This window comes from Perna viridis, chromosome 2, assembly GCF_037379345.1.
Source record: "Perna viridis isolate PV_CMFRI_1.1 ecotype Kerala chromosome 2, ASM3737934v1, whole genome shotgun sequence".
Classification (NCBI taxonomy): Eukaryota; Metazoa; Mollusca; class Bivalvia; order Mytilida; family Mytilidae; genus Perna; species Perna viridis.
In genome coordinates this window covers 28221951-28249791 of record NC_142446.1, presented here as the reverse complement: position 1 = coordinate 28249791, position 27841 = coordinate 28221951, and the positions used below count along the sequence as shown (strand labels likewise).

The window sequence follows — 27841 nt, the reverse complement described above, 5'->3', positions numbered from 1 at the left end:
TATTGAATTTGATAAATCCAACTATCCTTCATAGTTTGAAAAATTTACGAAAATCACAAATCTTTGGCCCTACAATCTTTAATATGTTTATAAATCAACACCCTGCAAAATTTCATTGCTGTAGTTCAAAACCTGTTTACGTGTACGTAGGAGATAGCTGGACAAGTCATTTGTACCACGTATTACCACTATGGAGTATTATGTAAATTAAAGTTGCATTAGCCGCCAAAATTGTTCAGTTCTGATACTACTGAATTTTTGCTGATTCAATGAAATAAGTTTTTAGTATTGCATTAGAAGAAATAAATGCCTAAAACACCTACATAATATTGTGAAAACAGCGTTCTTTTAATTAAAGAAGATCGATAGCTCTGATCTAATTATTTTTCGGCATTATGTCTGAAGATTGCCGACAGGACAATCACCGAGCCTTACAGCACATGCGTGGATTAAGGTCACCTGAAGTTACGTATACATGCATACGAATTAACTAGGTCTATTTTTTGTCTTGCGAGGCCATAAATATAACGACACCTACTTCATGTATTTAAAGCATTTTATTTGTAGATATCAAATAAAATTGTACATGAAAAGTGCAATTAAGCAGAAATAATTCTAAGTTAAGGCATATTTCGACAGAAACAAATAATTACGAAGGCGACAGCTAATGCAGCTTAAAACTATATCTAATTTCGGCAATGTTTTACAAAAATCCTTTTGGCACAGCAAATCTCTATTACGTGCATAAATATCATACAAAACTTCAAAACATGTGGATAAGATACCTTGTAACCCTTTGATGGACGAACGGACGGTGTAAATTAAGATGCCCATTTTTTTTTCACTTAGGGGGCATAAAAATCATATTGATTCTTAGGGCTAAACTGTCAACTAAGTTCATGCTAAAATGACAATTTAGCCAAATATTCCTTTTATGAACTCTGTGTTTCAAGTTATGCCCTGCAATTCATTTCATTTTACGCTGCAGCTGCATTTGCCCCATATCCTGACCTTTGACCTGATGATTTCTTTGGAACTCAGCTACGTTTGTGTAAGGACCCTTATACAGAATTGTTAATACGTCATTGTTAATTCTATGAAAAACACTACCTAAAACCAAAAGTATCTTTATAGTATTTTATAACAAGACAATAATATTATTGTATAACAAAAAAAAGAAAAAGTTTCATATTCAGCTCCAGACTCACGGTTGGTCTCTGATGTTTCACTTGTAATTCTATCTGCAAAAAGGAGACAATAATGTATTAAACACAAATATTTAGATGTTAGATATGACAAGAGTCGTTTGTATTATAATGTCACAGTGTTCACACATGGATAAGTACAATGTTTCATTCATTGACAATTATTATGTGGTTTCACACATGATGGCGCACATGGCATGTGGTGAGTGCTACCGAGTATGTGTTTAGTAATTTTTACAGAATATAATATAATATAACTTTTCTAAACTATAATGTTTAATATCTTTATTAAATATGAATTTAATGTTCATTCATGCTACTGAAATGAATGAAAACAGCTGATACACATCAGAATGTTAAATGTGTTTGTTTACATAATTAAGGTGGGCAGTAATTTACACACACACAAGCCACACCTATTAAGTTGCGTCCTGCTCATATGGCAATGGAAAATTGACCACAATTGTGGTCTCAAAGCCTGTTAAGGACATCATATTAGAACATTAAACAAAACATAGGACCAAGAGATATTGTTATGTGTTTCTAACATAAAAATAATAATTTTTTTCAAGCATATTTGTTCTGTACATATAAAATTAAAGAAGCATTAACTGAAAATACTACTGTTTTTTTTCATGAATATTAAGTCACATTCATAACTTGAAAATTTAACTGTCTTAAACAAGGTATCACCTGATATTTCCTACATCCCTCAACCTCATACTCAAGCAGGTTTATTTGCTGACAAAATAATGTTATTGTTCATGTATTTTCATTTACATGGAATAATGCAAAGTGATGTTAAAAAACAACTGTATGAATCTGAATCAGCTAACATGAAGTATCAAAAGGACTTCCATCATTCATAGTAGTCAAAGAAAACTTACATTTAAAATCTTGAGAGGTTAGATCAAATAGTATGGTTGAAGTTTTGGTACTGATTCCTGAAATCTCTTTGCATACAATGTCTTCCTGTGTTGGACATTCCACATTACCAAAATAGCCTGGAACCTAAACATTTTACAGCTGGAGATTATAATTTGTTTTAGTTCAAGTTATACAAAATAGAAAAAGTGAACATTTAAGACATATTTCAAAATTTAAGTAAATTGTTTGTCATAGCTAGAAAAAGTATCCCTGTTTTATTTAGAATTTGGACATTATTTTATGACATTTTTTTTCCATTTTACAGCTGCAAAAAATACTTTAAAGGAATGATCAAGTCAAATGAAAAGTTTAGCTGAGCACACGACACAACCACAATCAGTAGAACACGGTTCACTAGGGGCAAGTGTGGACACAATATTAGTTATAATTCAATGTAAGTAAAACGTTCTGCTTTCAGGCTACTTTCATGAACCCCAGAATCTTGAAAAACAGTTAATGAGTACTTTTGCTAGCATATCTCTTAATATTCTTGTAAAGAAAAACAATTTACCAAAAAAAATCATTAAAATCAGATGATCATCAAAACTTTTAAAATACTGTCTTTCGAAAAAAGCCCTTTGATTAAAAACACAGGTAAGGATTTCCTTGAAGAATCCAATGAATACAAATATTTCAAAATTGGACCAGAAATAAAAAAGTAGATTTTTAGGGTGTGGCCCCACTTTAGCCCCTTTTAGACTGAATATGCTAAATGCTTTTTAAAATCTGTTTAATATTCTTAAAACAGAGGTTTATAAGAAACGAGTTAAAAAAAAGAACTGTAAAAAATGAATGAGAAATAAACATTCTTCATGAATTCATGAGATTTGGTTCACTACAAGTAAAAATAACGACGACAATAACATCATAAAATACGACCACAATTTTTTGCAGTCTTATAAAAAACCTTATCAGTCTTTTAAGACCAAATGTTTGACAGAATATAAAACAATTTGGCACAGACAGAAATATCAATGAAAATACAAGATATTATCTCTACAGTTTTTAACCTACCGTTATTAAGGTATTGTAAGGACATAAAAGCCATGACGACATTTGAACTTTGATCATAATTTCTCCACTTTTTGTACATCTGTATTGGTAACATCTTCCATTCAATGAGGTAGATACATTCTGAAATTACATTATTTGGAAAACCTGACATCAAATTCTAAGCAAATAACATAAAATATAAACAACACAGGAAAATCAATAGCATTAATTGTTATGCAAAAATAGATAAAAAGTGAAGCTATGCAAAATAGCAGAAAAACATTTAGCTTATTGCAAGTAAAACAAATTTCATCAGGGCATAATGCATAGATGTCTATCAACACCATATATGAAGTCCTTTGACTGAAAACTGACATAATACTAGTAAATGAAAAAATAAGGAAATAAAATACACTTTACATAAGCTTCATAAAAACATGTCCTAGTCATATTAAGGAAATAGAAAATAAGAGATCAACTTATTACAGTTAAGCTATTTGAATTAAATAGCTGCACTAAAACAAAATGCTCATCCTTCTTTTACGGTGTTAAGGCCACAGTTTTTTAATTTATTTGTTTACGGATTTTTGACTGGAAGGAATTGGGTGGGTTGGTCGGAAAAAAATAAAAATAAAATGGGAACCAGAAAGCATATCTACTTTTTTTTATATTTTAAATAAAATATTTTTTATATTCAAAGATTCCATTATCTATCCAGACATAGTTTAGAAGTGGGATTCTAATCTACTATATGTACCTTCACATCATTTATAAACACAATGTCTCATTCCAATTTTTTAAGTGTCCAGTAAATTCAATGTGCAATACTTAAACAATGTTAATTTCCTCTATTTTTTGTATCTATAGCCTTTCTCACAGTATGACATGGTTAATAGCTTAACATAAAGGTGGTAAAAAGTAACTAAAAAGTTAAGTTAAAATCAAAGTGGAAATTTGAGTTTTAAAACAGGGTTGGTCAAAAACATGTACTGTTTAATTTATCATTGAGCATTGTTTTGAGGTAAGCAAGTTGTGTAACAGAAGGGATTAGTGAAAAGTCAATATAACAAAAAACCTACATAGTACAGGAAGAATTCAAGGACAGAAAATTGAGTATACAGACGAATTTCATGAAAAAGAAAAATAACACATTTTTTTTACATTTGTCTCCTTTTTTTAATTTAACAATTACACTGAGAGACTCCATAACCTTCTTAAAAAAATAAAACAAATTAAATTGACTTAGGGTTTTTAAATCCAACAAGTACAGTAATTTGTCATTAATTGGAAGACAATGAAACTTTTTTTTCACTATGATTTCCCTTTAAAATTATCCTCTGATTTCAAAATTGTTTAAATTATTTATAAAATTTCAACAATAATGGAGGGTGAAATGGTCTTCAGAAAAAAAGGAAGACTACAAATTATGTTTAACTGAATTTTCTCATTTTATAAGCTCTCTTGCTTATTTCTATACAAAATGTCATAGCTATGATTTTCCTGCCAATTATCTCCCTTCATTTATCTACTTCCTGTTGAGAATAAAAACAAATGCACGAGGTTTTTAAACATAATTTGTTGTCTTCTTCATTTTAAGACCATTTTACCATCAATAATTATTGAAATTTTATAAACAATTTTTAAATTACAGGATAATTTCAAATGGAAATCATAGTGGCAAAAAAGACAAGTTTCATTGTCTTCCAATTTATGACAAATTTCACTTTTGAATGTATTTTTTTTTTAATTAAAAAAGCATGTGTCAATTTAATATTATTAAAAGTATTTTAAAAAGGTAATGTAGTCTCCCAGTGTAATTGTTATATGAAAATAGAACACAAATGCAAAAAAAAAAGTTTTTTTTTTCACTTAGTGAAATCCATCTGCATGCTCAATTTTTTTGTCCTGAATTTTTTCTGTACTTTGTAGGTTTTTAGTTGTACTGACATTTCCCTCTGTCCTTCTGTAACACAACTAGTTAACACCAAAACAATGATCAATGAACAATTGAACCATACCTGTGACTTTTCAGTCACTTTTATTTTTATATACCTTTATTTTAACTATATCACACTGTAAGGAAGGCTATTGATACAAGAAAATTAGAAGAAATAAACATTGTTTAAGTAGTACCCATTAAATTTATTGGATACTGATTTAAAAAATTGAAATGAGACTTTATGCTTATAAAAGTGCAGGTACATACAGTATATTAGAATTCAACTACTAAACTATGTCAGGTTAGATAATGGAATCTTTGAAAATAATAAAAAAAAATGTTTTTATTTAAAATATAAGTAAAAGAAGTATTTTTTCCCATTTTATTTTTTTCTGACCGACCGACCCGATTCCATCCAGTCAAAAATCCGTAAACCAATAAATTAAAAAAACTGTGGCCTAAGTACAAAATGAAAAAAAAATTCGAGCATTTGATAAGAGATCATTAATACAATGGTTTGGTTAACAGGAAACATAAGTACCAACCCCTAAGGTAAGATTTGACATAAAACAAATACTGTGTTCACTATACAGCTCTTCTTTATGTTCAGGGCTTACATTAAGTATACAACTTTCCTGTAAAAAATATGTTTACAGTGACTAAATGTGATTATGACAATAAAGGAAGAGCAAAATATACATACAACAACAGCTACAAAGATATAACTAACATTGTTCAAAATGAAATAACAAACATTGAATTAAATTCTCATATATCTGAGAGGAATATGTCATTCTACAATGGAGCAAAGAAAAAAAATATTGAAAAAGGCAAGCTGACTAACACTTTAGATTTCATATGTATTAATCTGTAATTGGTATTTATTACCTTGCCATCATTACTGAACATCGAACATTGTCTTGTTGCATTGAATATGCATGTTCTTATAGTCTTGTATTCTTTTTGACATCTTCTGAAGAAAAAAAAGATGGTAAATAATTACACTACAAATATTCTTTAAATGATTCAAAGACAGTAATCCTATAATTCCCTTTATTCGTATAGCAATGTAATTTCCTTGGAAAAGCAATGCAATGTCAGCATGCAATCAATTTCCATACTGCACTAGTGCAAATATAGTAAAAGTTTTTGACCTCATCCATGACAAAAATGTGTTTTAAACAAGTCTAAATTATATTGCCATACAATATAAGTGTTATTATCAGTTGAGTACAACAAAGAGATGAAACAAATACTGTATTTGCCTTCTGAGGGAAAAGTTAAATGCAATACTTCACACTTTTCGATTTGGGAAAAGTAGACAGAGAGAAAGCATCTCCCAAGCAAAAGTGAGCTTGGGCACAGCTTAATATGACCACAAATGTTAAACCCTGAACAGTTTGGGAAAGTATGGACACCTTTAAGCTTGATACTTCAATAGGTTTTTGACACAGAATGAATGTGGTCATTGATCTTTAAAAAATCAAATTTAATCTGGACTCTTCATGGTCCAAAGTGTGAATGTAAATGCACAGTTACATTGAGCCTATCAAATAACACAAGAAATAAAAAAGTAAATTGTTCACAAAATGGACAAAGTGATTGCAGTATAGTTTGACTACTGAAGTGGGTAAATTAAGAAATCCATATATCAAACATTTTGGAGATATACACATACTCACTTATTCATTGAACATACAACCTTATCCAAATCAGAGCAGAACTTCATTTCAGAATCACATCTTCTATTTTCTGTAATATAACAAAACAAATTCTCTTGAATACAAAGACCGCTTTACAATAAAGGTAAATTAGCTCTTTAATATGAAATAAGTTTGAGTAATAGAAAATTTTGTGTTCGTTCAACTCAATTTTGCAATTTTTAATTTCAAAACACAGAGGCAACATTGTGATCTTGTTAAATAGTGAAAAGAACTTTTAGCAATGATTAAAGAATACCATCAAAACTACCAAAAATGTAACACATCACATCAATAAATAGCTACCAGACTGAAATAAGGATTGCTTATTTATATTTCTTCATTGAAAAAATGATGTAAATGTGCAAACCATTATTATGAATAAACTCAAAAATGTAATTTCACATGGAAGACATTTTACCAATATTACTTATTTCTCCAGAAATATCCAATGAAACACTCTCAACTTTTTCACAACCCTTTTCTACAATAAGATTAAGAAGCCAATAACATATTTTGGTACTTAGAAAGTTATGGGCTGCCTTGATCTATTTGACTCTATTGGTCATTTTCAGTTTTGATGACTGCTTGAAAATAATCCTTTGAAGTAGTACAATGGTTTTATTCATGTCCTTGCAAAATACTTGACAAAAAATTCTGATAGGTAAATATCTTCCCCTTTTTTTCTTTCTTTTATTTTCTTGGAGGAAGGGCAATTTTTCAAATCATAAACCCTGGAAGTTTTGTGACAGATGAAAAGCATCTATAAACTTTCATACTCAACAACTGGAATAGTCTCAGGACTAAAGGATCATTTAGAATGACTACTTAACAAGTCTATTAAATATAATGTGGAAATTGGCAGTACATTTATTTCAGCCTCTTGCACCCAATAATTCATAATTAATTGTATATATTTTTTTCTCAAAATACAATTAAAACTTTGGGAAATTCTGTTCATAGTGGACTAGATTCAGTGATTCAGAAATAAGAGGTTGCCAAGGATACCATAATTTAATTTAAATATAATATAACTATAAAGCTGTAAGTTACGTTCCAGAAGAATTTTAACACAGTTTTAGTCCCATTCAACAGAAAGCTGGTTCCAACTCATAATAGGAGATGAGGTATTATCCATCATGTTCAACTGGGTATTAATATGAAATCATCTTTAGCTGGTAAGATATGTGGGACTAATATGCATGTATAATGGTAAAAGTTTCCTTACCTATGTAATATTGGTCAGCCTTACTGTAGTCAACTTTGTACCACCCACTGTCCTCAAATACAGCAAGAGTGATTCTGTCTAGTAATGTTGAGTTTACCTGAAATGTGTTCATAACACTTCTACATCAGAAACTGCTTATGCACTACATAAAATGAACCATTGGTGATATGGTGAAATGAGAACACCTTTTTTCTAGGGGTAAACTCTCCAGATTGAATATTACCAGGTATAAATATTTGACATTTTAAAGATTTTTCCATACTTCAAATTTTAGTGAAAATATAGTACATTTTCATTATCTATACCTAAGAAAAACATATCGAATTCATTACACGGAAATTATCTACTTACTGATTCTAGATATGGTGTCATAATTGAGTTGGGTAAAAACTCTCTGTTCCAATGTGAAGTGTATTGATAATCTAATGCATCAAGTTGTACACAAAATGTCTTGTTATAATGACAGCCTAACACATATTGTGCTTCCCTCAACACTGCAGGGGTTACAATACATATTTTCTGGTCTATTTCTTTAATTCTCAAAGAGTTCAATGGCTGGCATTTAAGTGATGTCCCTTGATAAAAAAAATTACCATTAATAGCAACAACAGCACAAACAGTATAAAGTAACACACTTGTTGTTTATAAAGTAACACACTAGTTGTTTATAAAGTAACACACTTGTTGTTCAATACTATTATTTTATCCTATACCCAGCAGCATATTTTTTCTAAATGGACGTCTATGCAAATTATATGCCAGTGTTTGTAACTTCAATTTTTTCTTCACTTTTAAGTAAATCTTACTTCATCGTTGATTCATTTTTCATAATAAGCTCCATACGCATGCTATAGGAAAACTAGGAAGATTTTAAAGTATACCTTTCAATTATCGCTATAACAACACCATGCACACCATATTTGCTTAGCAGCCCATTTAATAGTATGTTATGACTAATTTATCTATGAATGTGTGGCATTGTTTATCCAATAAAACATCCTCTAAGTGAACACAAATAAATCAAATTTCTGTCACTTGTTTGTTAAATGAACTAAGAATGTGATTCATGAAAAAGGCAAAAAGAAGAGAAGTGTCATGTTAATGATTGACACTAAAATTTACATCTAATCAATGATATGACAGGATTCAAGATTTTCCCACAAATTAGGTAAGTAATAATTTTTGTTATGAATAAAATTAATTATTGAAGGATTGTTGATTATCATTAGAAATACTGAGAACAAGCTCACAAATAATACTCCCAACTTACATGTAGTTAAATGTCAAACAATTAAGTTCTATTACCTCTCATTGGAATCCTCTAACAGTGATTGTATTACTTTATGCACATCGATGATGCCCAACCTTTCTATAAAATTTCATTAAAATCCCTTGAGCCATTAATAAGTAGTTGGACTTATGTCAAGTTAGGTTATCTCCCTTTGTAATCGTCTGACAATAATTGTATTTCTCCATGGGCATCTATAATGCACAACTTTTCTATGAAATTGTCAAAATTCCTCCCTTGAGTCATTTATGAGGAGTTGGGCTTACGAGATTTCAATGTGTCAAATTGGATCATCTCCCTTGTATTTCTTCATGCACATCTACATATAATGTCCAACCTTCTTATAAAGTGTCATCAAAATCCTTGAGCACTTTAGTAGTAGTTATACTTAAGAGAAATGTGGACAGACAAACAGACAGACAGGGTGATTCATATATATACATCCCCCCAAAAAAAACTTTGTTTGCAGGGGATATAAAAAGTTACAGTAATGAGATTTTAGATTTTATTAGAAAATAAAATTCAAATTAAAATATAGACCACAAAGTATTTACAAAATGGAGTTATGAAAGGCAAACAGAATTGTAGCTTTTTCATTCACAACTTCATTAAGGCAGGACAAACAAAATTTTACACGAATAACTATAATATAATTCTTTCATAACTGACAGAATTTGATTTCTGCAATTAGTTTTAAATAAATGTTTACTTAATGTGTAATTCAAAAAGTAAACCTGACTAGCACATGTGCTTAAAGTGCTGGTCTGTATTCAGGGTGCACTATGCAGTTACATTAAGGTGCACTGTTTCACACACCAAGTTACCCCCGTCAAATTTTGTAAAACTTAAAATTTAAAGTTGAAATTTGGTGGATATATTGTTTAAATGTAGTTAAACATTCATATATAGACAGGTGTAATTTAAATGAAGAATGGTATCCTGAACGTATCAGTCCCTTGCTGTATACGGTCCTCTCCTCAGCATCAGATGGCTGATTTTCAAAATACCTTATTTCGCATGAACTTTGGGAACTAAAATTGTGAGAGAATGAATAGAAAAGGGTCTTATTATTTTTACCCCTTTCCCACCTACTTCATGCATGCTTTCATACTGTGGTAGTGGTGTCCAAATGCCTGATATTTTATAAAACATAGTATTTGGTTATTAGTTTTGGAAAGGCATCCCTGATTGGTACTAAAACTCAGTAATATTTTTTTCAGTATGTTACCATGGCTATTGGATTTTATAACAATAATCACTTAATTACTTATAAATGACTTGAACCTCCACACACCAAGGATTTCAAAAATATGCACTTTTGTATTACGAAACAACTGAAAATTTTTGAGCGGATTGCCACAAAATAGCTTTATTTAAAAAATATAAGACAAAATTTTCAGAAATGACCTAACTGTATTGTACTATCTCAGCCAGGCAGATATTCCCAAAAATATTTTCTAATACTAACATTGGCTCAAACATTTCAACTGAAAAGTTGTTTTTTTTAATTATTTGGATTAAAACCTGTCTACATTTTTCTAATTATGTGACAGGAAGCAACCAGTTTAACAGTTTAAAAACTGATATGAAGTTCACTGATAATGGCACATTTTCCACTTCCATTTTGTTGGTTTAAAAATCTGGCATGTTTGTGCATATCTTATGGTGGCAATCAGCTATTATATTTTGTTTTGATCTGCTTGCTTGGTCCACTTACGGTACCTAAGAAATAAGATTTAGTTGCCATGTATTACGCCACAAAATAAAACATAAAGCCTCATTGATGTTTTTCCATGACTCCTACAAAAAATGATGGTATAGTACACACATCTATAGTTCATTACAACAAACCCCAACAAATATGGAAAAAACCTGACAAGTGTTTCAGAGAAGGTACATTCACAAGTTTTTCTATGGTTGGAAACTGTGAAAATATTTTAAGTCCAATAACTCCTACAAAAATCGTTATTTCAAAACAACTGTGTTCTATATGTTCTTCCAAATTTGGTAGTAACAAATGGTTCCCAATATAAAAAACATATATCTGAAAAAAGGTTTCAGAGGAGGTGCATTCACAATACCATGTAGAAACCCAACTACTATAACCTTTCCCTTCATAGCTCTGTGGCATAACAAAGAAAAAAAACATAACAAGGAGGGGGATGATAATGAGAAGAAATTAAGGTGCAAGAGTACATACCTTCAATATCACATCTTTTGAAATACCCAAAATGAGATTTAGAAAAGCCAAGTAAATGAAACAGCTCATGAACAATCACCTACAAATGTATTTATATTTAATAGTCTAATACTGTAACAGTACAATTGTTCGTGGGGTACCAATTTTCGTGGGAAGGCCAAACCACGAAATTTGGTTCCCAACAAAGGTATATTTCCTTTGATGTGTATACTGAAAATCTCAAAACCATAAATTCATGTACCCACAAACTTGTGTTTCTTCCCTAATCCACGAAAATTGGTAAAGTACTTTCACAGTAGATTAAAGTGTGGACAAGTTCTACTTAAGAATGGTTATGTTGATCATCAATGAATACTTTTTAATTAGTTTTATTCCCATTTACAGTCGAACCTCATTAAGTCGAAGTTCTACTTAAGAATGGTTATGTTGATCATCAATGAATACTTTTTAATTAGTTTTATTCCCATTTACAGTCGAACCTCATTAAGTCGAAGTCGAAGGGACCATGCAAAAATGTTCGAGTTATCCGAGGTTCGAGCAATCTGAGGTCCAGGATAAACCGGAAATACTAGTAGTTTGGTCGATGATTGTTTCTGTATTTACTACATTTGTTGTGCTTGTACATGTACATGTACTTCACTTTACATGGTACTTCGTAATGTCTTGTGTTTCATATCGGAAGATATTTTTTTTTTGTATGTTGTATATCATTTTTGAAATACAGAATGGCACCAAATGTTTTAGTGAAATTTCCTTTTTATTTTTTCTATATCAAAAATGTCATAGTTCATAACATGCTGCTTTGTTTGATTCACAATCAGGAGTATTGTCAAACCACATGCTCTACAATATAACGATAAAATTTCAAATTCACTAGCGAAAGGAATGTAGTCGTTGAAAGACCCATTCTATCATCTGTCTGATGTTTCATTCAATAGTCAGATACCATTACAATTCAATTCATCTGTATTTTATTTTTAAATTTCAAAATATCAAAATATCACTTTTGGTGTTAATTCCGACATGTAATTAATAAAATTTGTTTCTTTTAACAACACGCAATTTTAATTTAATTAAATAAACAAATCAAACCATAAAGAGTGTCAACAAATTAATTTTAAAAGCCACGCTAATCGTTGTTAAAATACACTTCGATCATGGTTTGTAACAAAGCAATCTGTTTTCAGACTAATTAGTTGACTTTGAGACATCAGGGTTAATTAAACTTGAAGTCCTATCGAGTTTGAGTCATCCGAGGTAAAATTGTATTGGAGTAGGGGGAGTTTTGCTGGGACTTTGTAATTAGTTCGAGTTATCCAAGATTTCCACTAATACGAGTTCGACTGTATTTATATAGATTAATATATCTTCTTGGTCTGATCCTATTCACAACTTTTGTTCCTTTTAGAAAGGATAGCAAAAAGTGAAAGGCTAACCAGTTACTGGAACACACATGCCAATATGAAATGTTTGCTAAGTAATACCAATACATGCCTTATACAGTTCTTCTTCATTAAATGGTGTAATATGTTGAGAACACAGTTCCAGTGAGCATATGTTAATGTATCCTGCTATAGGTCTATCAAACTGGTCCACCTGACACAGCTCTGTATATGACAATACTGAATGCTCCTGTTGGTTACATTAAGAAAAAACATGAATGGTAGAAGTTGATTTAGGCCTAAAAATATGTTATGTTTCTGGTCACCCCATCACTCCTCTTCAGACCCTACCCAATAGTTTTTATTTGTGATTTTGAAAAAAAAAATTAAATGGCCTGCCACTTTTCTTACAGAAAAAAAAGAAGAAAATAAAGCTAAAGATACTTTTTTCTATTGTAGATGGAAAAACTAAGAGTCAGAAATACTGGTTGTTTATATTTAGAATTGATTGTAATCACACATGTGAGTGTGCTCTTGGCCATGGACTAAGCCTGTTACATGTTTAACAATTTCAACCCTAAATTAAGATTTTTTGCAAGCTTTCGGTGCTGATTTGTTTGTATTATATTCTGAGTTTGGTGTCACATTTATTTTATTTCGAATTTTTTTTAAAAATCCTACCTACCAACCCTAAAAAATTTTAGAGGGATGATTGTAAACACAACATTATTTTTTTTTCAGCCTTGAGATTGTATCGTTGGTCTATAACAAGTATCAGTGATCACTAATATATAAAGTATAAATGAAAAATTTGATTCCATATCCTATAATCATTGACTGTAAATTGTATATAAATCAAGAATATAAAAATAGGGCATCAATGGAACATTATGTGATACCCCACTATATAATCAATGAAAAAAGTAGATGGCAAAATTTTCAAAATGGCTTACATCTAGTTGAAAAAGACCAGTTCCAATTACAATACAAAGGACCTGGGCCATTTTCGCCACAATTCATAACTAATTAGGGCCAATTTTAAAGTCTCCACATGTCCAGAATTTTCATTGGAATCTTTAGAAAAAACTCTTATTGGTCTCAAAAATACGAAGTTGTGAAAATATGGATACATGAGAAGTACAAAAATTTGTGACAAAATCTAAATAGAACACTTTGAGTGGGGAATCCCACAGAAGCACACCAACAACAATCACAGTGTATGATTTTTTTGCGTAGTGTGGTTTAAGAAAAACACATTTTCTATAGGCACAAGATGGTTGGTAATGTGTTTTAGGTGAAAAAAATAAAATACATTAAAACAGTCAATGTTATGTAGCTGAGTTTTTGGTTCAAGGTTTTTTGTTAAAAATGTTATCATTAAAATGCCAATTCTTACTTTCGATAATAGACAAGTCATATTTTATTACAGGAAAGTTCGTATTTTTTAAAGTTTGTGTTGTTATACCTATTTTCAAGGTGTTTCCCAATCAACCAAATATAATTTATGATGTATTTATATTTATATATCATTTACTTGTTAATAGGTTTTAAAAGACAAGGAAAGTTGGCCCAAGTCATTTTGGTGAACTAGTGATTAGTTTAAATAGCTCTCTAGGTAGAAATCTGCCCCACATAATAACATTGTGTCCTATTGAACTACCACAGAACACCAGTATGGTCTTTTGGACACTGTCTTTTAAGTTTGATTAGCTGTCAATTATGATTGCGGATAGCAAATTTAAAGGTTTAAGGTCATTATAATTGACAGCTATTGTTTAAAGTTTAAACAAAAAAAATCATGAATCCATTCTCAAGTTATCATCATACAACTTTTTGGAGGATATAATATACTATCTTGTCACTTTTTGTGGCGGGGTATAAAAAACCCATATCTTACACTAAGTAATCAGGTGTTGAATGCTTTCATTGACCCAGTCTACCAATAGCAAGCCATATTTAATTTGAGTTTAAGCAACCAATCTGGTCTCACACTTAGTTAATCTTGCACAAAATAACTTGTTAAGAAAATAATAGTATATCTTATAACACATCAAACTAGTGTTAATAGTGTTGGAAACCAACACAGATGTTCCGTGTCTACAGCTGTATGGTTATTTTTTCAATTCCAATATAGCATATTGGAAGCCCATGAAGTAACCTATTTTAAGACCAAATATCAAGTCTGTAGGATTGTATCCCTTTTTTAAGCATTTTTTTTCATCTTCAATGGTGGTCATTTTGAAATGGCTGCCATCATTGAAATTTCAATTTATGTATGCACACCTCTAAATAGTGACCTATTTTTGTGCCAAGTTTGGTTTCAACCCATTCAACGACTTCAAAGGAGTAAAATGGATAAAGTATTGGCAACAACAAAAAATATTAAGTGTTGAAACAAAAACAATATATTCCCCCACTTTGTTTGGTTAAACAATATTACAGAACAAATAAAGGAAAAGGGAAAATATAATACAAATATTCCAAAAATAAAATAAACATGAAGGTTTTATTGTCTTTTCAGGTTGTTTGAATACAGTTCACGGTGAGTAATATTACCTCTTCATTTTGTATTAGTTGTATAACATGCAAAGGCTACTAGACTAGTAACATACACCAAGACATTTGTCAGTTGTTGTATAGTCAATATACAGTACAAAATCTGTATTAGGGATACCATCTCCTGCAGGAAACACTGTCTGTATACGATGTGTCTCATTCCAAAGGTACAAGCCATCAATATGGTTTCTGGGAATCTGAAATTAGTTAATAGTAAAATTTGTTGATGCACAACTGAAGCCAAATTTGGTACTTTCTGGTGTGATTTTTTTAAAGATAAACATTTTTGGGGTTTCATATGATATCATAACATACATGTGTACTGCATATGATATAACGTACATGTGTACTGCAATATACAAGAAGAATTATGATAATAAGAGCCCATATCATCTGAACAAAATTCAACAAAGACTTATTACCATAAATTTTAAACTTTGCAGTTAGCAAAAGTAAGCAAAACATATGGATAAAAGCTTCATTGGTGGCCTTGGAGGATAAAAAAAATGGTGATATATCACTTGTTTTAACTTGGCATACTGTGAACAAGCTTCTTTCTATTTTGAGTAAGTAAACATAAAATACAATAAACTCTTACACAGAATTATCTCCCTTAAAGGCATAAAACAAAAATAATTTTCCTTCTACACAACCACATTTACTCCCTAAATTTCCTATAAAATTTCATTACAGTCCAAAGAGCAGTTTGTGGGAATTGCACTTATGTGGTTTAAACATGTAAAACTCTCATGTTGAAATTTTAGCCCTTTGCAGGCAAAAGACAATAATTATCTTCCTTTCAGCAAATTAACATATGATGCCAAATATTCCTATGAAATTCTATCAAAATCCATTGAGTTGTTAAGGAGGACTTGCACTAACAAGATATGTCTAAGGAGAGACAGTCATAATGACACCTCTACATCTCACCCAACAATAAACACTGACCAAAGACTGAACCTTAACAACTGCACAGCCTGATAAAATATATAGTCATAGTACTACCACCAGGAGAATCATGAATTAATTTTAGAAGTTGTTTCGATGTCGTGTTTAACTTACTATTACAGTGTCTCCACATTTTTGGATCCTATAGCTTCTTCTTAGGGACACACATCTGAAAGCATAATAGGTTATAATACAGTCAAACAAGATTCACATATATACCATATGCTACTGAAAACTTTAGTACATAGTAGCAAGATACATTCAAAATTTAACTTAAAATACTGTGATCAAGCTCACAAAGAGAATAACCCCTCGCTTCAAATGAACGTAAATATAAATTGCTTGTTGGATTGTCTCATTAACAGTAATTATATTCCTTCATGCACATCTATATTTGACAGCAGACAGGGTGATTCCTACATACTCCAAACTTTGTATACCTGGGAAATAAAAGCACTTCTAGCCACTTAGATTGTGTATAGTCATTATAAGAATATAATTATTTAGAAATAGCCTGGAAGTACAAGAATAACAAAGCAAATAGCATACCTAAGCCAAGAACCTCCAAACTGGCCCTGAAAATTTGAAACTTTCAATCATCCAGCACTGTAACTTACTTTTTACCATTTGATAGTTAAATGTATTAAATGTGATGGGTGAAACAAATTTGATTTCACAGCACACATGACTTGATTGTCAAATGATAGAAACATTGTGTTTTTTCAAATATATAGTATATAACATCTTATCAAACACAAACCATTATTCATATTGTGTTGCTAACATGACACACCATCAGACAAATTTATACTGGATTTTATTCAGTTTCCTTTCGGGGAGTAGTACATCAATATCCTTTTTCATACTATACAAATCAAAAACTTTTTTTGTGAATCTGTAATTTTGGCTTAAAAACTTAATTTGCTATTGACGAAACATCTAGTTGTCAAATATTGACCTTTGAATTATTATTATGTTATATATTGATGTATCTTAAGATTTTTATAGGTTATTTTGTGAAATATACTTACAAAAACTAACAACTATATTTATTAGGAAAATTTTAATTATTAACGTCAACAAGACCGGGATAAAGTACCGGTACTTGATGTTTTTTTACTATCAAATGTACAGATTGCAAATAAACGATAAAAAAAACAAGAGGCTCCTAGGAGCCTGAATCGGTCACCTAGTTGAATTTTCCCTTTCAAAAGCAATAAATTTAACAAGAAGTCGTCCATCAATTTTGACGCAAGAAGTCTTTGGTAGGACGTATCAAATGGACCATTTCAACAATTGAAAGTTACTTTTAATCTATCACAGTTTTCAAGATATTGACTCAAAACTGTAAAAAAAAAGTCATTTTTTCCCTTTCAAGGGCAATAACTTTCACAAGGAGTCCTCTGATAACTTTTATTCCTGAAGACTTTTGTAGTCCTAATAATAAGAATCATTTCAGCTATTGAAAGAATTTGGCTAAACCTAAGGGTTTTGGATATATATGCGAAAAACTACTGTCTGACCCCTATGTTCCATTTTTAGTAACAGGGGCCATGTTTTTCGACAGATCGAAAATCCTCAAAGCAGTTCTATGCAGGATACACCAAGGAACATTCATACCAAGTTTGGTTCCAATTGATTAAATAATTTCAGAGGAGAAGATTTTTTAAAGAAATAACATTAACAATAGCAAAAAAAGGGCAATAACACCAACAACATGGCTTAACCATTAAAACGAATATTAGACCACAGGTAGATCTCATCATGCTGAACACTTTTATCACCATCAGAATTTAGTTAAACCTAAATATATATGAAAAACTACTGTCTGACCCCTACGTTCTATTTTTAGTAACAGCAGCCATGTTTTTTGACAGATCAAAAATCCCCACATCAGTTCCATGCAGGATACCCCAAAGAACATTTATACAGAATTTGGTTTCAATTGATCAAGTAGTTAAAGGCCATGTGAGCTAACAACAGAAGTATCAATACAATTTGTAGTGTTCCAAACTTAAACCTGAGGCTTTAGTAGAACAATTTATCTTAAATAATAACCGCAGCATTCCCTGGTATCCATCTTGGTTACGCTACCTATCTTGTATTGTCAGAAGATGTTGGTTCAATTGACTTTATTTAATAATAACTAAGAAAATTGGAACTATGTTCAATAGTTATTATATCAACATTACCTATTAAAGGCAGTAGATGCTGTTCTCTCCACCTATTAACATTGTACTTTTTTTCCCTGAAGCATTACATTAAATACAATTATTTTGAAACAATGCTTACCTTCCCTGGTCAGTCTCTTTGTAACAACCATTGCTCTTTAATAGTAATTTCTGATGAACTGGAACAACTAGAAAAAAAAACAAAAACAAAAAGTAATTAAGCCATTTCTTACTCTCATGCAGAATATTCAGCACTACTTTTTGTATGTATTTGAACCAATTATTGGCATTTTGATCCACATCTTTTTTCTAGATAAACTCAATAATTTTGATTTAAAGAGTACCTAAAAGCATATTTCCACTGAAATAAGTGGCTTTCCACATTTATGAAGTTTATGGTCCCTGATCTATTGTTTTTATTGGAAGCAATCATTTAACTTTCTAGTATAAAACCCATAGTCCTGCACAAAGAAAATCAAATGCTTGCTGCCTAATCTCATAAAGTAAATGGACCATTTAACTATTACAGGGTAAACCATTTCCTGTTCCCGAATCTAACATCGAATATATATGAAGCTTCAGTAGTGGCACTGTTATTGCATTTATAAATATCTGGGAGTTCATTTATATAGAACATTTATCACATGTAACATAAAGAGAAAGGCTAACTTTGGAACCAAAACATTTAACACATGTTTAACATGTTAAAAGAAACATGTACCAGTATATATGTATGAGTAGTAATGACATTTAAAAATACCCTGTAGCAATTGTGTGATCTTCTTTACAGCCATATCCACAGCATGACTAACATCTCTTCTACCACAAAACAACCTAAAATTGTTTTCTTGATAAACCATATGAATTCTGATTGGTTTATACCCAATAAAGTCTTCATTGGTATAATTCAGATTTTGTCTTATAATACCATCAAATCTTCTGTCACTAGCCAGTATTACTACATTCAACAGTGTAACAGGTACTGCTACCAGCAAAAACATTGCTGAATTCATTTACAATGTATCTGGACATGGAAGAACATCCTGAAAAACAATAAGTCAAAATGATTTCATAATACAAAAACATAGCTCTAGTAATAAAAGCAATACATTCTTGGGTAAGGTAGGATTTATTATGAGCTAAAATATACAATATATAAGAATGCAAAAAAAAATCTAAATCGTGACAATTTGAACAGAACTAATAGTTCCCCTCATAAAGAATAACCCAAGCTTACTAACAATAATTTAATTGTTTAAAATTTATTCCCAACATCACTTGATTACCCACTAAGTAAATTAATACTACTTCGAAGAACTTTGATGGAACTACTTATGATAGGAATTAGTTTGATATGTTCTTCAGCTTGGACATGACTCTCTTAATTATGATTAGTTAAAGCTGCATTAGCAGCCAAATTTGTTCAGTTTTGATTCTACTGAATTTTGCTGATTCAATGAAATAAGTTAGTAGTAATGCAATTGAAGCAATAAATGTCGACAATACAGAATATTGTGAAAACAACGTTTTTTAAATCGGAGAAGATAGATAGCTCTGATCTAATTATTTTTCGCCATTACTTCCAAAGATCGCAGACAGGGCATTAACCTGGGTCAAAAATACTATAACCTTTGTAAAAAAAATAACAATAAGGGATAAACAGGTCAGCATGTGTCTTGTTTTCATTTCATTTCATCTACTTCTTGATTAGTTTTCAAATAAATAATGACCATATTTGAGCCACATTATGTCACAATAGGTAAATTTCAAAAGGATCCTTGCGTTATATTCAAACTTTTTTCTTTAACTGCTCGAGTCCGTCGATCATCCTTACCTTTGAATAACCACATGCATACAGATTTATCTAGGTCGATTTTTTGTCTTGCAAGACAATAAATATATAGACACCTATTTCAAGTATTTAATGCATTTTATTTGTGGATATCAAATGAAGTTAAACAGGAAAAGTACAATTTAGTAGAAATAATTCAAGGTATATTTCAACAGAAACAAATATTTACCAAAATGACAGCTTCTGCAGCTTTAAATGTTTTGTTAATACATCAATAGAATTGTCTGAATATCACATGACCTCTATGTAGCTACCTTAAACAAACTTCATCCAATCACACACTAGAATAATAAACTTTTTGTTCTCGAGTTAAATAAATACCCTGTTCTAATCTCTCAGAGCATTACTACCAGTTTAGATCATAAACAACTACAATGCCAGGAAAGACAGCAATTAAACAACTCTTTTGTTCACCAAAAAGGAGAGACTACAAAAAGAGAAAGCGGTCACCAACTCCAAAGAAGTACAAGATGAAAAGAGAATCAAAGAACATGGTTTCTATGTCTGTCAGCAGAAACATTTTCAAATCCATACAACGTACAACAAACTCTCACATACAAGATATCAATAATATTTTTACAAAACTTCAGTCTTCATCATATGGTAGCTGAGACAACACTTACAACAGGCAACTGAGGAACTGGACATTTAGAACTTACATTACAAGGCACAAATTTCACCGGTTCTCTTCAAATAGATATACAGGTGACAATACCAGTTTTTATTCCACCAGCATTGACACCATCTACAACACGTATTTTGGTATAGTGATAACAGTAACACATCATAGACTTTGCAACCCACAATATTGAGGTTCTAGGTGACCTTGATCCATTAACTCATAACCAGAAGAAGCAACTAGTAAAAGCCAGTATAGATAAACTTTACCAAGTTGACATCACAGTTTCAGACCTTAACTCCAGATATTATAATTACATGTAAAAGTAATTTATGTGTGTTTATGTTAAAGTGCTGTTAGATTACAAACATGTCTATGTAATTTATGTTATTTATCATATTGCTCTTGTCAAATAATTGCTTCATGTCTCATTAAAAGGTATATTTTTTAATTTTCATACTCTAGTTTTCTTCCGAAAACAATATCCCATGATATACAATTATACATCAAGAGTGTTGATAGTTTTTTAAGTACATGTACAACTGTATTAATTGTGCATTCTCATACAAACCAAATAAAAAAAAAACCTGGACATGTTTGTTTAAAATGAAAAGTACATTGGAAACACTGCCACATAAAACCCAGGTAGTTATGATGACAGAACTCTCCTTAACTCATGAGATAGAATTTTGTTGTACTAAATTGTCACTCTTCATCTCATCCTGCAGAACCAGTTAAATGATAGTGCATTGGTTTTGTTTTTTTTTCATATATTAGAAAGAATTTTCCGTTTGTTTCTGGTTTAAAGACAATTTTTATTTGAGCAAACACATTTTGATCTGTGTTGTCTATGAGGTCAAGACTATATTATAGTGTATATTTTTTTTGCTGTTTTAAGGATTACCACTGATGTTAGTGTGGAAACATTTTTTTAAATTGCTTGTTCAGAATCCCTGACTTCTAACAGGAAGCCACAGGCCAATAATCAATATCTGGCAAATAGAAGGTATCTAAAATAAAAATAACAAATCGAAGTGCATTTGTTTCTTAATCAAGGGATGGTGGCACCCCCTCTTTTGTTGGGCAATTAAAAAAAGATCGAAAACGCCAATCACTGTCAATAATGCAATATTTTAATCCACTTTTGTATCTATGTACATGTTTTTTTTTTGTTATTTCACGCTCCTTGTTGTCTGTGTCTACTTTCCAGGTTTCTAGTCTTTATCCTTGGAATGTATATTCTTATGAGATTAGACAAAAAAAGACAAAAAGTATTTTTAAATCAAATACTTCAACTGATTTCATGCAAGTTAATTCTGGTATCAGTCAAATATAAAAACATAGCTATCCATCATGTTGTTTTGAACAAAGGAGACATTGCACACGCCCAATTTCAGACAGAGGTTATCTCCTTTCCAGCCCTGTATAGTGGTTTAACCTGTTTACGGTGCAACCTATTCCCAATGTAATTTCAAATTAGAATTTGTATGTAGAAAAGAATAAGGGCCTACATGTGTTAATGGTACGTCATCAAGGTCATGTCAAGGGGTGTTTACTGATATATGAATCAAATCAGCTCAACATTCTATATTTGGTATAATATTCCTTTTAAAAGTTCCCTATTGTGATTTACTGTACACCATGTAAAGTTATTGTATGCATTCAAAATCAAATTAAAATTTTAACATTGATCTTCAACCAACAATAAAATAAACAGAACTAATTAATGGTTTGCTATGGAGGATGCATACCTCACCAAAGTCAGATGATAATGTAATGTACACATGACCGAGAATTTCACCTTTGCACAAGAACTAGGGTTATAAACAAAAACAATAATGATGGCTGATGAACCTCGTCATTCATCCATTCCTTAAGTAGGTTAGCATTTACAATAATTATAGTTTGAAATTGAATTGAAGAATATCCAGGTTACATGTATAGAAACAAAACATGTCCATTAATTGTTCTTTTGAACTTTTATAGGAGTCTTTAATATTTTGACCATTGGAATGGGGTTAACCCACTATACACTGGAGGGTGCGACCCTGCCTACTGCTAAGGACCCTATGAAAACCAACAATCACTATTAAACTTGTTGCTTTGATTGAACTTTGACTATTTAAGTAGACATTTTGTATGAACTATGAAATTTGCACCCCCTTTGGTTAATACTGTATACAGGCTACTCTAGTCTAGATAATCATTATGTCTGCAGAGGCATTTTTTTATTTGACATGTATTCCTCACTGAAGGAGGCAACCAAGCAAAATAAAAATTTACCTCCAAGGACGACAATTATTTGGATTTGGGCTACTCCAGCAATGCTAGAGGTCTACACCCATATGATTAAACATGCAAAAAACTGAGAGTAAAAAACCACTACGTGTGCTAAATATCAATTTCCAGTCATCAAAAGGAAACATCACCTAGTTCAAAATGTGATTGTTAGCACAAAATCTAATATCGTGATAGGAACTGAGACATGGTGAGACAGAAGTATTAAGAACAATGAAATTTTCCCTGGAGGATACAAAATTTATAGAAAAGACCGCAAAAGAAAAGTATGCGGTGGGGTCATTATTGCAATAAAAAATAACTTCTTGAGTGATGAAGTAGATCATCTATCACCTAAAAATAAATGTGAGATTACTTGGGCTAGACTAGAATTAAAGGCACCAGAACTCTCTATATCTGCGCATTCTATAATTCCAAATCATCCGATGACAAAAGTTCACAACTGTTCGACAAATCTGTCAGAAGAGCCACACAAATTAAAAATGCAGCTCTGCTTATTGGTGGTGATTTTGACCTGCCTGGGTGGGACTGGAACAACAAAAGCCTTAAACCATATATCACTCATCACAAAATATACTATAACTTAGGTAATACATTAGATGATATCGGCTTAGCACAACTGAATAATCAACCTACTAGAAAAGAAAATACACTTGATCTACCTAACCAAGTACCTCGTACTGAAATATTACCTGGTGTATCAAACCATGACACTGTCTTAATAGAATTTAATGCCACACCATCAAGGCTAAAGCAAGCATCTCGAAATATACCAATATATAGTAAAGCAAAATGGGAAGACATCAAAACCAGAAATACAGCATTTATATGGTAACATCATGAGTAAATTGACACCCTAGCAGTAGACGATCTTTGGTAAGAATTTAAAACATAATTAAGTCTGATTGATCACTTTTGGGATTCGGCGTTATGCTTTGTTTTGACCACCACCCATGGCCATGCCAAAAATATCTCCAGTGCCGAATCCCAAAAAAAGGGATTAGTGCCATTCTGATTGGAAGAACGGAATTCCAACCTCTTACGTTGTAGGAGCATGCACGAGCCTGCTTGTGGCATGAGACACAACTACTAGTAATTTGTGGACTGACTGTCGAACCTACATCACAACCCAGTTGTCTAACAAGCTATTCTTATTTCTAACTTGGTGCCAGTAACTATAGTTATAGTTATAATTATAGTGCTCCATTTCTCAGTATTGACCAATCAAATGTCAGAAAATATAAAGTGTTAAAAAATAACCAATCATTATCCTTCTATTTTATGAATTCGGCAAAGTGTAAACAAAAACACATGGTTTGCAATGACAGAAATCAAAGCTACACTTACTCTCAGCACCGGTGGCGTAAAAGAGACGTCACAGAACTGTTTAGATAGCAATGGCCAGTTCAATCTAACTGGGTTGCATAGGTCATCAGTTCTTTTACAAAAGGAGCTGAACTCTACACTAACTACATTGGTTGAAGATGAAAAAGCACAAAATTCAAACTCAGGTGCATATACATTTTATTATATAAGTAAAGTTAATAATTAAACTCACAATTTAAAATGAACACATAGAGACTGTTTTGGGGAAGGATAGGAGTACAATTTACACAAGTTATTTCCCATGATTTTGTTACTCTTTCAACGTAAGAGGTTGGAATTCCGTTCCTCCATACCCCAAACAAGCCAGTAAATAGCTTGCCAGACAACCTCTAGCATTGCTGGAGTATTCCTGTCCCAAGATTGACTTACTCAGATTTATCTGTAGTGGGTACCTTATAATCCCTTTTGGGATTCAGTGTCTGTGGCTGTTTTCTGATTTGGCTGCCCACTGTGAAGAAATTTGCCAACCGACCATTTTTTGTTGACATACAATTCCTTTTATTTTTCTCTGTCATCATTTCATAATGTCCTTGATGAGCATCTGAAACACTGTAATTAATTCAATCAAACAAATATTGTTTTTCCTGGTTTTTAGCTTGTTTAATCCATATATAAACTTGTTTCATTCAATAAAAAAAATGCAGATTTTTTTTTCTACTTTCAAATTTTAGGCAAAATTCAGAAAGGCAGTGATGAAGATTGTGATGATACCGAGGAAGATGAAGAAGAGGAGGATTTATCACCCCCTGGTGAAAAAAGACTAAGGGCTTAAAATACAAACAATACATATACTAGAAGTCTTGAAGAAATACAATTTGACACTTAATTTTGGAGAAGTGTTTCTGTTGCTTGTATTGGTGCATTGTTGGCTTTGTCTAAATTTGCATTTTCTTAATTGAAATATAAATTGATAAAAGAAATTAAATTAATGACAGTTCAATTCAATATTTATTAATAAATGTGTTCAACTGTATTGTGTATCTGAAAAATTGTATTTTTAATGAATGAAACATAACATTAAATAATTAATACATTTGTAGATTAAAGTGTTCGTGTTTATTGATAAATGCTCCAGCAAATATATAATCAGAATGCCCCCCATCTTTAGAGAATCTATTGCAAACAAATTGTTTTTTTTTTTTATATATTGTGCATACAATATCTTTCTACTGCTATAAATAGCAACATCTATCAACTATTCCATTATGAATTATTACTCAACATACACCTTTTGTACGGAGGGGATAGCTGATGCACTGGCACTTGCTTCTCCTATCTAATGGTCAGCTCTTCAGTCCATTCAAAGACAAAAAAATCATTGGATTTCCTTTAAATGTTTATTAACAACAAATACAAACTACTATGGATTCATTGAAAGTAAGGAACTCTCACAGTAAAAAGAAATTTAGACTTAAAGACGAAGACAACATCCATACAGAAAAACACAATATAGAAAAACAAACTGCAAAACATTGATTATGAACAAACAATAGAAACTGCAGTAAAGCAAAATCAACTTTGGAATTATATCAAAAGCACCAAGAAAAAACTCAGGTGAAGGATTTTCATATTAATTCAATATTTTAGATATCTCATATAATATAATATATCTTATTTAGTATGGCAAGCAGTTTTCATTTTTTAATCCATAGTTTAGATATCTCATATAATAGATCAGATATCTTATAATTTATATAATATTGTATATCAGACATCTTATTAACTGTTTGAGATGTTTTATATAATATATTAAAAAGATATATATTGAAATATCGCTTATAAAAATTTACATATAAGATATTTTATTTAATCTGATGTATCATATGAGATATACTATTTTAAATCATTATAAAATGTCCTCCCAGCTGCAGAGCTGATGACTATCCTTTATAAACAAATTATGATGGAGAAGATTCTGTAACTTTAAGCAACACTGATAATTTACTTCTTTGGAGAGATAAACGGGGAATAAATTCCAATGAGGCACGCAATTGGTCAAAGAGTAATCAAGGGAACCAAGGTTATAGTGGTAATCAAAAGAATGTAATCCAGGGACAAAGACCAAACATGGAAAACAGACATACACAACAAAGAACATAAAGTAACCAAAACCATACATACAAAGCAACAAAAGTAAATGAGGAACTCGGACTCCACTAATTTTCAAATTATCATTATTTAGGGAGGTACTTAAATATTTCAATTATTCCAGGACCTCCACAATATTTTATGAGCATCCAAAATTCGATTTCAGGAGTTTCATTTATTCACAACCCAAAGTAAGCAGTATCAAGCTTGGATGTTGCGTTCACACTTATCACAACTATTCACGGTTCCTCGTCTACGATCATTTCAAGCTGCACCTTGTGAAACATTATTTTACTTCGTCATTGTGCCATGAATTTCGAACTCGACATTCCTTTAAGGTTCTGCTGAAGTCAATATCTAGTACATTCCTTAATAAAGAAATGTTTTCATTCATAGTTTTAATAATACATTAAATTTAGCACTGAAACATTGCTAAATGCATCTTTATATGTATATGACAAACATGCACAAATCAAACTTAGCACATGTTTTATAACTTCGATATAACATTAACAACAAAAATGTAAACAACATATTTTAGAATAAATCTACAGCTGTCAAACACAAGGTTTGACGTCTGAAATTCATATAGTTCTGTTCCTAAATGAATAATGCAGTACAAGCTAGCAATAATTTGTGACAAATTGCGAGATCTGAACAAAAACTTTAGTATTTCTTGTTTATTAGTGTTGGTATTTAGATGGAGCATGGTATAAAATATCTCAATTCATCTAAATTTAAAGAAATGGCAATTTTTTCAAGAAAATTAATGCTAGCTGACACTGCATTATACATTTAGGATCAGAACAATAAGAATTTAAGACTTCAAATCTTGTTTTTGACAGCTGTAAATTTATTCTGAAGTATGTTGTTTACATTTTTGTAGTCACTGTTACAGCGAGCGCCGCGAAGCGGTGTGAGCTCTACTGTTATTACATGTATTTTCTAAATTTCCCATAAGATTCCCCAATATACTAACGAACCGGAAGTAATAAAAAGTGACTGTCCTTAAAGAGAAAATTTCCTTCAATCAAACGAATAAAAAAATATAGGTTAAGATT

The 27841-nt window shown here is 31.1% G+C and overlaps 2 protein-coding genes across 6 annotated transcripts; one reads left to right on the top strand and one right to left on the bottom strand.

The window, feature by feature from the left end:
- Window positions 1-541: 541 nt before the first annotated feature.
- On the bottom strand, window positions 542-25238 carry LOC148624340 (ciliated left-right organizer metallopeptidase-like). 5 transcript variants are annotated; one of them, XM_088567066.1, is made up of 15 exons: window positions 25085-25238; window positions 19298-19580; window positions 18659-18725; window positions 16481-16535; window positions 15475-15615; window positions 12975-13112; window positions 11481-11559; window positions 8344-8567; window positions 7993-8089; window positions 6747-6816; window positions 5953-6037; window positions 5610-5699; window positions 3147-3266; window positions 2093-2216; window positions 542-1241 (listed from the first exon to the last, which is right to left on the bottom strand). In XM_088567066.1, exons 2-15 carry the CDS (start codon window positions 19548-19550, stop codon window positions 1129-1131), a joined length of 1656 nt encoding a protein of 551 aa, XP_088423192.1. In that variant the 5' UTR covers window positions 19551-19580; window positions 25085-25238; the 3' UTR covers window positions 542-1128. The 5 variants fall into 5 exon arrangements, with proteins under 5 accessions (XP_088423192.1, XP_088423190.1, XP_088423193.1 ...); XM_088567064.1 differs by lacking the exon at window positions 25085-25238 and adding an exon at window positions 24428-24534; XM_088567067.1 differs by lacking the exon at window positions 25085-25238 and adding an exon at window positions 24428-24534 and having other exon boundaries at window positions 5953-6034.
- Window positions 24597-25738, top strand: LOC148624339 (uncharacterized). The gene is made up of 2 exons (XM_088567069.1): window positions 24597-24817; window positions 25364-25738. Exons 1-2 carry the CDS (start codon window positions 24628-24630, stop codon window positions 25462-25464), a joined length of 291 nt encoding a protein of 96 aa, XP_088423195.1. The 5' UTR covers window positions 24597-24627; the 3' UTR covers window positions 25465-25738.
- Window positions 25739-27841: the final 2103 nt, after the last annotated feature.